General features: G+C 44.9%; 1 protein-coding gene across 1 annotated transcript in view; it reads right to left on the bottom strand.

Moving 5' to 3' along the window:
• Window positions 1-1,807: 1,807 nt before the first annotated feature.
• ARHGEF4 (Rho guanine nucleotide exchange factor 4) overlaps window positions 1,808-13,736 on the bottom strand; it is a 331,988-nt gene continuing 320,059 nt past the window's right edge. Inside the window, 5 exon segments of the mRNA XM_073360097.1 lie at window positions 1,808-7,170; window positions 7,173-7,270; window positions 10,448-10,525; window positions 11,332-11,575; window positions 13,273-13,404. Of these exon segments, the coding sequence (XP_073216198.1) occupies window positions 6,958-7,170; window positions 7,173-7,270; window positions 10,448-10,525; window positions 11,332-11,575; window positions 13,273-13,404 (765 nt within the window). The 3' untranslated portion in view covers window positions 1,808-6,957.

The raw sequence follows: 13,736 nt of genomic DNA, 5'->3' as shown, positions 1-13,736 counted from the left end.
AGTTTGTTTTAATTAAAACAAAAAAAAATTTGAATCCCAGGCAATCGATATAATGGATGTTTCACTGAAAATATAACCCACCAACAGTGATTTGCAATGCATATTTAATTCCATTGCTATTAAAGGATCTAATCCTGCTGCATGGAACAGCAATTCAGTGGGGGCAACCTGGGGCCCTGATATTTTTCTTCAGTTCTCAAAATTAAAACCCTTAGTTTTCCAGAGAGGATAGAGTAATGGCAAACGCCCCGGACTACTAAACCAGGAGTGGAAATTTCTGCTTATGAAGTCACAAAGTTAGTCAAAAGTGCCTCTTACTTTTATTTGCCTCCATTCTTGGTTGACCAACTTGACCCACTGCGGCCCGGCTTCCTGACCCCACAGCTATTATTAAGTGAAGCACTTCTCAAAGTCACGGGCCCAATGGGCCTCAAGATGGACATCTAAATGTGTGGTGACTTCAAAATTGACTGCATCGCAGGGTCACAGGTAACAATTCATGGGATGCAAGTATTGCAGCATGATGCATCTTGAGCAATTGGAACTTTACGGATGGGGAATATGCCTTTTTGAAATAGACAAGAGCACAAGCTTCCATGCTCTTCAGCTGCAGCACAAAACCAAAAAGCTCCACTACTTAGACTAGGCAGATACATGTAAAAGTTCAGCTCCTATTTGCCATGGATATTCATCAGTTCATTATTTTGTTTGCTTTTGCTCTGGTAGGAAGTCTCATTCTAACGTACATCTTCCAGAAAGTTGTGGTGAACCTATGGGAACCATGAAGCTTGGGTCTGGCTACAACACCTACTCTAACATTTGCAGTCCACATAGTCATTCTTCCCAGCTAGTGAGCTTACGTGGGAAGATCAGTCAGTCATATGTTCTAAACAGAAGAGAGATTTCTTGGTAACCACACAAAGTCCACATTACACTGGCCACTTCAAGAATTTCTTATGTAGTCTTTTAACCAATTCACATTTAAACCATTCCCCCTCCTCCTCTCCACCATAAGTAAAGTCTGGACCAGTTGTACTCTACTATTAATACATATTTTTCCTGTAGCTTCTGACAAGGAGGTCCCACCTGGTGAGCACACTGAATTGTCTCACTAAAAACCAGATGGCAAGCGTTTTTTCCAAGATAATGGCTCAGAAAAATTCTAAGCCAGGCCAAATCCCTCTTATCTTCCTCAAGTGAGTAACCCAGTTTTGCAGTACATGAAGGAGTAGACTCTTTGGTCTGCAGTCTTGAATGGGCCCCTGATATTAAGGACAGGTGCTTCTGTCCAGATAGGACTGGCATGTGAAAATACAGATTTCTATGTTTGCTAAGGTGACAGGCTCATCTCTGGAGGAGAAAGACTAGCTCCTAGGGCCCTGCTGGGATTGCCCAAATTCTTGTTATGTTTATAAGGTGCCTAGCACAATCTGGTCCTGGCCTCTAAGTGCCACTGCATGCAACCAACAACAGTCAAAAGCCATGGCTTGTTCTTCTCGGGCATAATTGTCAACATAATTGTTCATACCACCCTATATTAAATAATCCTTGGTGACTGCTTGAAGAAAAAGCTACTCTTTTCCACTGAACTGTTGCTGATACACTAGAAAACATGTTCCACTGTTAAGAAAGTAGATAATGTTCTGAAATCTGCTGGGTATATACAAACACTTCGCCCCTCCCCCCCAGTTGGCAGTAAATTGAATGATAACTCCTACCCAAGTATCAGGCTCCGGCATGGGAGGAGAAAATAAAACTCACCTTGAGAATGTGGATGATTGTGTGATTTTTGACCTTTACCCAATAATGCAGGAGAAAATTTCTGACTTTAATCATAGCAAACCAGTCTATTTCATACATAGGTATCTGATAACACAATGGTCCATTCATGAAGGAATAGGTCTTGTATGATTAGAGAACACTGAATTATTACGGGATATAAAAGAAGACATGGGGTTGACAGTTACTTGCTAAATTCTGCCCATGTAAACTGCTTTCTATCCATTAGCTGCTATGTGAATTTGCTATATCATATATACACATGTTGGTGCATGGGAAGAAATCGTGGGAAAAAAATGAGTCCAATCCTTGTCTCAGTCATACAATTATCAGTGCTGGAACTCCACTGAATATAGAGCTAAACTCTGATTCTACTCAACGGCAAAGCTCCCGTCTTCTTCAATGTAACCAATATGTATCCCTAATGTTAGGCTTAAACTGAGGTCAGCCTCTAGTCTTTGATGTTTCTTACAAGGCTAAAATTACAGCTGAAGGAACTCTTTAAATATTATCAGTGACAGCAGACAATTAAGCAGAACACTCCTCTCTACCAGAAATAAATTACAAGTACTCAATACAATACATAAAAAGGGATAGCATTTGGCTGCACTAATCTATCTTGGCATCTATTAGAAAAGAGATGTCTAGAAAAGGATTCTTGTCACAAATAGTTGTAGTGTGCACTAACTAGGTGTGAACCAAGACAGGTAAAACAGTTAAAACTCTTCAGATTATGTCTATGAGGACAATAGGAAAGCAAGTCACTTAAAAAATTGTTTTTTCAAGACTCTTCCTCTCCCTTAGACTGGTTCTATACTTCAGTGGAATTACCGCTACTTATACCAGTGTACGAAGTTAGCCTACATCCCAAGGCTGACTGGCTTTAGAAATTAAAACCGAGTTTAAAACCAGGCCAAACCAGCTCCCCAGACTATGTATTATGAAACAGTCATGATCAGAAAATCATCACTTATATGCCAACCTATTTTCTTCCTGGCCAATCAAAACAGACATATTGCGGGGGCTGGAGGGAAAGGGGAAGAGATGCAGACACGAAGGGTAAACAGAAAAAGAACAGTGCCATCTGTCAAGCTGAATCTTTCTGCAACACAATCCAGCTCTGGCTGTGATAATCCCGTGAAGTGTGGCAAGCTAAATGCTGCAAGGATGCTTCAAGGCAGGAAATCACCATCAGCTCAGTTAAACGAGCTAGGGAACTGGGAGATCAACATGACTCCTCTTCTAATTGTTGGATAAAGGGCCCTTTTCTACAATCCTGATTTCTGTGAGTAATTCCATTGCTATAATGTGATTCAGCTCCCTAGCCATGTGAACCCCAAAGGCAGTACGTGTGTGGGGAACGATGACTCATGTGACATCCATTGGAAGCTTGTATGTCATAGATGAAGCTCAGTGCAGCAGTAACATGGTTATTGCCGTGATAAAGCAGCAGGCAGAGCACTAACCCCAGAGGAAAGGATTGTTACCAAGGCAAATGATGAGTGGTTCAAAATGTTAGGATGAAGTCGCATTTTTCAGGCCCCCACCCTACAGGGACTTGTGATCATGTTGAAAGCCAATTTCTAATGTGGCTGTAGTAGTCTGGGGTATCTACATAATTCACCTCTACCAGTGGTAACAATGATGGAGGGTTTAGTGTAGATACAGTCTAGCCCAGCTTCTTAACAGGGTTTGTAATCATGCCAGCCGTAGGCTCTGTGGGAACATGCACTGAAAATACCATTGCGAATGCTTCTTCAGCTCCACCAGTGTTAGCAACGTTAGGGGCCCTAGTGTGATGGCTGCAGGTTTTAACACCATCTCAGGTAAGCCAGTGCTGAACAGGTCTGATTGGTGTTAGGCTGCTGTCAGTGTGTTTAGTACCACAGTCGTGAGGCCTACTCAGGACACGCTTTTTAAAAGAAACCGTGCAGCAGCCCAGCTCCGTGAGCGCCTCCTAGGTTGCTAACTCAGGGGTACCTGTGTAAGCAACCATGAAACATGATTAGAAAATGTAGACAGGGCCTAACGTAGACAGGGCCTACGCATGCATGTTCACAGTCTACAATGTACTCAAAAGCCTGAGGCTGGATCACATTAGTTGTCCTTAGGGCAAGTTAATAGTGAATAACGCTTCAGATTTTGGCTTATGTAGAGACAGGCTCAGTAAAAGCCATACTAGCCTTAAGCATTCAACAGCAGCAGCACTGGCTGCTGGTGTTTTCATCAGTATGCCATCTAGACCTACTCTGAACAAAGGCGGGCCAGTGGTAAATCCATTTTTAGGCCTCTAACTGCTGGCACAGACATTTCTTCTCAGCAAGTCTTTGCTAAGGGGCCAAGTCTATGCCTGGGTTCTAGCAGAGTGGCTGGCTGAGGAAAAAATCCACGTCCATTCATGGCCAGTGAACCCATGCATGCTCCAAGCAGATGGCCCTGGTGTTAGGACGTGGCTGTAGCTTGCTTGGTTCTGGTTCCCATAGCAAGTCGGAGTACAAAGTTGGATGGGCAAGAGGAAACCAGCAGGAAGACTATCGTCAGGTACTGCAACCAAGAGAAGCAAAAGGCCAAAGCATTAGTAAATTAAATATTTCCTGCAGTAAGCTTAGGTTAGTTGATTATTAAAAGAAATGAGACGAGGTGGGTGAGGTGTAACATCTCCTTGTATCAACTTCTTTTGGTGGAAGGGACACATTTTTGAGCTTCACAGAGTTGTTCCTCAGGTCTGGAGAAGGTAACCAGAGTGTCATAATCAAGTTAGGTCCAATAAACGCTATTACCTCCCCTGCCATGTGTGTCTCACAGCTTGGGTCCAACACGGCTACAGCAACACTACAAACAAGTATGAAAAGGAATGCTTGTTCACACCAGTAGTCATCAGAGGATGTTATTCTGAATATAGTAAAGTTTTCTAAGGGACCTGTTTACCTGTAGTTAAAGATGCATTTGCAAAAGTGACAGACTATGGCCCTGCAATTAATTGCATTGCTGCAATGTTGCCCAGACAATCAGAAGGTCAGTTTTGAGGACCCTTTTGAAATTTGGCTCTTTCATGGTATTTAAACCTTACGCTTTCCCCATGACTCGGAAAAATTACCTTGTGCAGAGATCTGTCCTTCAGCTGAAAAGCTCAACTTTCACAGAAAGGATTGCAAAATAAGGATCTCCTGGACCTGAGGAAATTGCGCGTGTGTCTGCAATTACAAAGGGTGGTGACCTTTGCATCAAGTTCACGGAAAGGCCACGCCCCATGACAGTCTCTGTACTGGGCTATACAGCTGCTGCATGGCTACATATAAGCTCTCTTAGGCAATTTTTTACATCTTGGAACAATGTTCCCATCTCATTCCTCACAGGAGTGAGAGGCAAAACAGAAATCCAGGGCTAAGGCATCTACTGCCACTTATTTAAATAAAACGTATCAATAGGAAATGGACCATCACGAATGATGCACTTGCTTTGAAGTGCCCGGCTGATGTCAGGAAATTCAGTGCTGTAACCTATCAAGGGATAGGACAGGAATTTGGAAGATGGCCTTTAATTCCACTGGCAGCCTTGAGCACTCAATTCCAACCAACTAGCATATTTCCAGGCTCCTCTGTATCTCTTGACAGATATGCCATCCCCAGGAGGACTTTGAAAGATGCCACTTCCAGAGTGGCCTCTAGTGACACATGGCCACCTATGTAGCAAGGAGAACAAGCAGCTAGGATTGTGAGGAGGCCGAACGAGGACCACACCGACAGACATGTATGCGTAAGACACAAACACTGGCTGTAAGTCACTTTTACAAGTTTCTTTATGAAACTAAATGTAGCCCCTGGTGAGGGGAAAGATATAGTGCAAGAATGACTTTGTACATGCTACTGAATTCAGATATCCCTGGATAACCAGACTTCAGTCAGCTACAGTATCAGCAAACATTGGAACTCTGAGCTTTGCAGACAGTTAGTGCTTACTCACAATAGCAACGCACTGGAACGAATGGGTGTTTTCCTTCCAACCACCCACAACTTCTCCTAAGCTATGGAATTCAGTCCTTATGGCTTCTAACTCTTTCACTATTGTAAGGCGAATCTTTCTTTTTACTAACCACGGATTAAATGAATTCTTTTTGTCCACAATTTACAAACCTGCATGCCTATTGCTAAACTCTCAATTCCACAGTTAGGCACCTTATAAATGGCCTGATTTCTTTTTTCAAAGGTGCAGGCAACCTGGAATACACCTTGATATGAGGGGTTTGGATGTATTCTCTGGTTTGGAAAAATCCATCCATTTTGTATGAAGGTGCTCAGCTGTGGAGTTAGGACCCTACCTTAAAGGGATTAAGTTTGCAAATATTGGCCTTTGTTTTTTGTTAACAGAAAAAAAGAAAGACAGACGAAACAGGCATCAAGTTAACAACATCTGACGGGACTGATTACAAACTTACAAAATACACAGTTCTGTATTTGCCATAAATAAACACATTACAAACGTTTAGCATTTTCATTGGCCAGGAAATATGGCAGGGTGACGGTGGGAAAAGTCTAAGGAGCTAAAAACAGTACTTATTTTAGGCACATTTTTCCCTAACTCATTTTTTTTACATAACTCAAAGAAAATCAACGCAATTGCAAGCTGCGTGTACTTCACTCATGCTGTGGGTTTGATTGGCACCATTTACCGGACTATGGTTCGGCGGTGTGTTGACCTCAGGGAAAGAAAAAGGGCACAGCGATATCATTGTTGCCTTCTCTGAGTGCCAGTAAAGGCTAATCAGTCCATGTAGTAAGATCATTTCTTTGAAGATGAACTCGGGGATTGGGGCACTGAAAGGAAGGGTTTAGTCCCCCCAAAAGTGCATCACATCAGCAACAATGAACCATGGTTCTGAGCATGCTCAGTAGACACCAAGCAGGCAGGTGTTGGAATGGACAAACTGCCATCTCTGTGTGGGCAGCCGTGTTGGCTGAAGGCCAGAGTCTCTCTGGCAGTTGTCAGACAGCAATAATGTTCACAGCTGGGAGGACTGGGTCAAGATGCAGCTGACAACAAGGGTAAGATGAAAAATAGTTCAGGCTATTAGTCCTGTCGTGATCTCTTCCTGGGGGTTTGTATGGCTCCCGAGCGTTGTGCAGGGATGGCTCACTTCGACCGGCACAAAAACACGCAAGTGTCCCACTTCGGACCCATTCAAGTACAGTCAGTCTGCAGAATAAATAGGGAAGGAAGGAGCATGCGCCATCCTTTGCAGACAGAGGGGTGGAAGAGCCGGGGGTCCGTCAGCTGGAACTGATGGCTAAAGTGCTTTCTCAGAAGGGATTCAGGCACAAATAGGGGGCTGCCCCTCACTTCCGAAAGGGCGTCAGCCTGCTGATGTTCTGCCAGAAGTTCGAGGGCTTGCGCTTGGGCTCTGCCAGCATGAAGACTTGCTGCTGGGGGAGATTGGTAGGCAGGGTAGGGTGCTTCTGGCGCATCAGAAAGTCATAGTAGGGCCTGGTGACAGCTGTTAAGACAATGAGACAGGGAAGAGCAAACATTAGACTGATACAGTCCCGTGGCTGATTCCCACACAGTCATTCTCAAAGCGGAGGCAGAGTTAGCCATAATAAGTAATAGCCAGTTACAGATGACTCTGTTTTGAGTTATCTAACCTCAAAGGCAGTTCCGGGATTAAGCCAATAGTCTGGGAGTGCCCCAAATGTTGATTGGAATTCAGAGCTGCTCACATGCCCTCAGACTGTTGCCTGCAGCCACGCTCAGCAATGCGAGGACAAAGCCTGACACTTAAGGGATGTCTACACTGCAAAGGAAAACCCTCAGCAAGCTGTACCAGCCGACTTGGGCTCTCAGGGCTGTTTCATTTGCAGTGTAGACTTCCAAGATACAACCCGAGCTCTGGGACCCTCCCACCTCGCAGGGTCCTAGAACCCGGGCTCCAGCCCGAGCCTGGAAGTCTACACTGCAATGAAACAGCCCCAAAGCCCAAGCCCAAGTCAACTGGTACGGGCCTGCCACGAATTTTTCTTTGCAGTGTAGACATGCCATTACAGTGCTCTACTGCTGACAAACTTAAACAGAACCCAATTCTGAATGCTTGGGAGACTGGTTAACTGACCCATACCTGTGCACGTTAGCCAGGGCTGTGTGGCAGGTTGTAAATATGCAAGTATTTGTAAATGTTTAAACATTGCAAAGTCTTAGTGAACAGTGGGCCCAGTCCACAGCATTTAGATATAGATCTGGATTTGGAAGCCCTGGGGGTTCAGTAGTGTTTGGAGTTAGGGGCTTGTCTAGACCACAAACACTATAATGGCACAGCTACGGCACTGCAGCCGTAGTGTCACAGTATAACAATGGAAGCGGTTTTTCCATCGCTGTAGTTAATCCAAGAGGCAGTAGCTAGGTTGACAAAAGAATTCCTCCTCAACCTAGTGCTGTCTACAATGGGGCTCAGATCAGCTTAACTACTTCTTTCGGGTGAATTTTACACATCCCTGAGCAACCTCGCTAGGTTGACCTAAGTTTTCGGTGTAGATCGGGCCTTGGTTCGCTGCACCAGAGAGAGACTGGGCAGCCTATGCCAACTGGATCCGGCTCCTGTTTCCAAACTCCCATGATACTTGGCAATATCCGGCTCCAAGTTTAGGTTACAGCCAAACTGTCCTCGGATTTTTGCAGGGTTGTGCAATAAACTGCCAGCTTGTGTTTAATTCCCCTCCCAGTACCCAGGGTTAAACAGTCGCCTTTGGAGGAACCATAGAAAGGTAAGAGACTGAATTCCTTGGCAAGCTACAGTAGAGGGAGTGCTGCCACAAAGTCTGGTTTCTCAGGGCGGTTATGTGAATCTTCGCCTGGAGGTAGCATCCATGATGAAGGACAGGACAGGCATAAGGAGGGGAAACTTCCCTGCAACTCATAGAGCTCATTCTCCCTTCGGCTACTGCTAAACCTCCCTTGTTAGGCTGCTGCTTTCTGTCCTTGGTACCTACAGACACTACTGAAGAACACATCATCTGCATCTAGCCTATCCCCATGTACAGCAAAGGGCGGGTATTTAATTAACTGTTCTATTGTGATAGCACCAATATTGTGCCAAATACCACACAAACATACAGAGAGAATGTCCCTGCCCCAAAGACCTCAACCTAGACATCCCTTTTCACTTCCCCAGGAGTTCCCCTAAAACTCCTCGTCATTATTCCTGCAAGCTGCCCCATTCAAATTGCTTGGAGACCTGGCTTCTAGGGCTGAGAGGGGGATTCCAGTCTCCAGCCAGATGCCATCCAACAGTCTCATAAGCAGAAGCTGCCAATTGTATTTAGCTACCTTGAACTACACTACGGGTTTTGGAAAATGAACCAATGATTAGACACACAGAATGACCCTTGTAGCCAGGAAATATTGGGTTGCTGAATCTCACTGGCCTAGCTAAGGCTGCCAAGTCTTCAACCTCGTGAGAGCTGCTGGGGACTGTCCTGCAATTTCCCACCACTCTGAGCCTACCAGCTGGCCTGTCCGAGAGCATCGTTATTGTCACTTGATTGACACTAATCACATGCAATAAAATCAGCTTGTTCAGGGAAAATTTCCATATAATGGGAAGCAATAGAAAAATACAGTGCTGAGTAATTTCCACAGCTTGGGGATAGTTCAATTAATTTCACCAGGATCCTATTTCCTTGTTATGACTCTTTCTCTGTATTTTCTTTCTCATCAGTCAGTGATGAAGGGCCTGATCCAGCAAAAATATTACATGCCCATAACACTGCATTTCCTAGTTCACCTAGGAGACAATAGCTCTCAATGTGGTAGTAGGCAGTTAGTGAGGTGTTAGTCACCTCCATCTTTAGCGTTCCTGTTCAACCCCAGTGGAACAAGACCAACCAGTGGAAATCCTTAGGCACTTCCCTCTTAACAGTATGAGTAGGGAGCTGGATCAAAGTTTGTGACAAGTCACGTCTCCCATCCAGCTAAGAGGGGTTATTGACTGGATGGCACTAGGGTCTGATTTATTTTCAAGGTCTACAGTCAATGTGAGATTCCTTAGCATTGTGTTTAGCTATGGACTCCTACTGGAATCAGAATTAACACTGTGTTCTTTATTTAATACTGAAATTCTACCTTAACCCGTGGAATAACTAACTGTAAATATTGTTATAAACAAAAATACCGTCACTGGGAAGTTACGCTGAAACATTGCTCACCTGTTTATTGACGAGCTCAGATTGCTTAATAGGGAGGCATGTTTATCGGTGAATCTGGATTTTTATTTAAACGTGACTTTACTAAAATATTTGTTTTCCAAACTGTATGTGCTGATCCGATTTACAGCTTGTATTTTTTACTCTTCATTTTGATCAAGTTTGTTCCTAGGCTCCATAAACCCAGAGTGACAGAAAATTAGAATGGCTATTGCTAAAACAGGGGCAATTGCTTCTCATTCATTTCCCTGCCCAGTTTTTTTCTCCACCATACCAAGTGACCCCTGTGCCACTGGAATAAAGATCTTAAAACCTACCCCCCCACACAGTGGTAGGAGAAGAGTAACACTTACCAAGCTCCCAAAGATGAACGAGCTGGGGGAGGGGGCAATTAATGCATTGATCAGCCAAGCTTATTTGAAGTCAGTACTTTTAGAGGTACTCATGTGCTTAGGAGAAAAAGAAAGGGCCACACTCACCCTTAGGCTTTCCGGTGTGGTGCTGTTTGTTGGCATTCAGCATCGCCTGCTTCTTCTGCACCTCTGTGATTGAAAAACCTTAAAGACAAAACCGAATCTCTTAGCAGCTGTACCGCTTAGGGCTCCACCTAGTTCCTCCAACAAACAGCAGGGCTCACGCACAGATCAGAAGAGGGAAGTGTGAGGATGAACACATCACTATGGATTTGATTGTGCTCTTCAGGCACAGCTCCATATTGGGGTCTACATTGCCGCAGGAGCCCCGGGACACATTCTGGGTAGAATTCAGCCAGAATTGGCCCCGGCGCTGCGGGAGAGTGTATGCTGCACAGGGTGCTCTGCCAATTTTTTGCAAGACGCAACGTGTGCCTCACTTTGTGGCAGCTACGCCCCCACTCAGTTCTCCCTGCCTCCTTGGTTAGCATGGTCAGTGGCAGCTTACCATATGGCCTGCACTCTTGGCACACTGGGCTGGCCCTGCTTGTGTGGCCCTAGTCACATTAGACCAAGTATAAAAATGGTGAGCTGAATTTGCCCCCTAGAGAACATGTGGTCATGTATAGAATCCTGGATCGATCTTGTGCTGGGCTATTGACGAGTCTGTCTCCAACCCTGCCAATGGGAAGAATAATTGAAAACTAGCATACCTTTCTATTTAATGGTTCAAGCAGGCTAAGCAAAAGATTTTAGCAGCTCCCTAAGACCTCATTTCACGGCTTGCTCTCTGCTCTATTCTTTGTGTGATGAGCAGAGGGGAAAAGAAACATCATGCAAAATATATACATCTGCAGCCCAGCCATGGGCCAGAGGGGCATGTATTGCATTTTCACATATTTGTGTTCAGTGTGATGGACGGCCCTGCTAGACAGACAGCCTTTCCATACCAGTTTCCTGGTCAAGCTGAACCTGTTTCCTTTCATTCTCGAATGCCTTGAGCCAGCGCTGTTTCTGTTCAGGCTTTTTCGCACAGAATAAGTGGACTTCTTCAGGGTCCCTGCAGAGCAGCTTGAATGCATTTTTAACACTGATATTGAAGTCCTTATCCTTCCCATCCTCCACATCCACTATTTCCATGTCATCCATGTTGATCCGACTCTTATAATAGAGGATGTCCCGGCGCAGGAGATCCTGGAAGAGATTATTTTCATTGCAACTATATCCAATTTCCACGCACACACTTCCTTTCTCTTCCTAGCCACAACAGACGACCCATTACCTTGCTGATGAGCACTACTGCCTTATGGGAAAAAGCAATGACACCTAGGCCTCTTCGCCCTGACTGTGGCTTTTTGGAACTCGCTTTCTGATGCTGGCTGCAGTCTTATAACAAGCAGGTGGGGCCCAGGAATGGTTTCTGTAGCTGATGGACCATGTGTCTGGGCAGGACTATACTTACAGCAGTGTGATAATATGTACTGCACTACTGTCAACTGCACTAGAGTGCTTCTGTAATTCACTGTCACTTTCCCACAATGTCTGAAAGGCAAGCTCAGATTCCTGTCACTGCCCTGACACGGTGACTCTGGTTACTTACGAAGCCAGACAACTAGTCGACGTTGTTCCTCCAGATTTCAGACAGTGTAATGGAGCAGGATTTGGCCCCCACAATCTATCTCAAGAAGCCACGCAATGCAGGATTGGATTTTCCTGCTAACGTCACTGGTGAAAAATACAGCCAGCTCTAGTGTCCGAGGCAAGGCCCTCATTAGTTTAAGCCACTTGGAGTAAGGAATCGTGGGTAAAGTGAAGGGGGTCATGTGCTCAGTGAAAAGCTTTGGTGCGGTCACTTGACGTGCTGTAGAAAGTTCCTCCGCACTAGGCCACAACCACAGCTGAGTCTTTGCACTTACACGTGTAGCTGTGACAAGCCAGCATTCCCAATGAAAACAAGCCAAGTGATGCTTGGCCTACTGATGTGGGGGCCTGGCTTTCAGTGGTGCTGAGCTCTTTGACATCACCTGGAGCTGGGAGAGCTCAGCAACCCTGAAAATCAGGCCTGTGAATTAGCTCCAACTCCGAAAGAGCTTTCAATAAAGAACAACATATGGGGAGGGCACATTGTGCTTCCCCTGAACAAAATACAAAACTGATCTTTCAATACAGCCCATCCAGGGGAAAGTGCCAAAAGGCAGGACCCCAAGTGAAATGTCTTGTTCCATCCTCACTTAGAGCCTAAGCCAAAGCCAATGGAAGACTCTAATTGACTTCAGTGGGCTTTGGCTCTGGCCCCTAAAGGGAAGACAGACAGTTTTAAGTCCTGTGATCCCTCCTGTTATTTAAATAGGCCATCTCCTTGGGTTAGTAGCACACCACACTTTCCCTCTGAGAGCAACATATCCAAACTAATTGAGCTGGAAGTTAGGTATACAGCCACAGCCATATTTGTCTTCTGAGTACCATTTCAGTAATCTGGCCCTAAATTCCTGCTGATGACAACCGTTTTAGAGGAGAGCGAAAATAATGATGGCAATGTTGACGCATTTGATTTTAAGCCTCATACTGATCCTACAAAAGCCAATGCCCAGCTGTCCTCTCTCACTGCAAGAGACCTGCCTGCCAAGAGCCTGCTACTTCCATTTATCATCTGCAATCAAGTGCACAGTAGACCAGCATGGTAGGAAAAAATTGCTGTGTATGCACATAAACCACCCCAGCCCCCTGACTGATAGACCAACATGTCTAGCTTAAGCCTACCAACCTACGTACTGACTTTCTTTAAAAATATTCTGGGGAGGGGAAAGTAAAAAGTAAAACTGAACTGAGCTGGGATTTGACTTCAGTGGACATATCAATTAACAGAGGTAGAGACAGGCTCCTCAAGTTACCTTCTTACAGCAGACCAGCTGGTGATCAAAGAGAAAGAACATTCTCTGTTGGCTCTTCGCTTGAGGCTGGGAGATTCTGGTTAATTCCCCAGAATAGATGAGTTCTGAGCTTCTGACTAGGACGTCTTCACCCTGGTGGCGGCAGCAGCACCACAAAGAGCATGTCAGTTTGTACCAAGAATCACAAGAATTCAAGCTGACTTGAGCGCCTGGGCTTGACTGGTTAAATAGTGTGGTCCTTTATCTTTACCGTCCTGGATCTGAGGTGAAAGTTCATAAGATGTCACAATGACCTAGAACAACAAATGTTGATGGGAAAAGGTGCAAAGGGGAGACAGACTGAATCACTCCAAACAAAAAGGCCTCTGGATATAACTCAAGAAGTGTGTTAAGATTATGCTTGGTAAACAAGAGAAATGTGCAACCAAAAATCAGTGAACCAAAATTGGTGCGTCCTGGATGCA

Source organism: Lepidochelys kempii, chromosome 9 (assembly GCF_965140265.1).
Source record: "Lepidochelys kempii isolate rLepKem1 chromosome 9, rLepKem1.hap2, whole genome shotgun sequence".
NCBI lineage: Eukaryota > Metazoa > Chordata > Testudines > Cheloniidae > Lepidochelys > Lepidochelys kempii.
The sequence above is the reverse complement of the archived record's forward strand: the minus strand, read 5'-3'. Positions and strand labels throughout refer to the sequence as shown.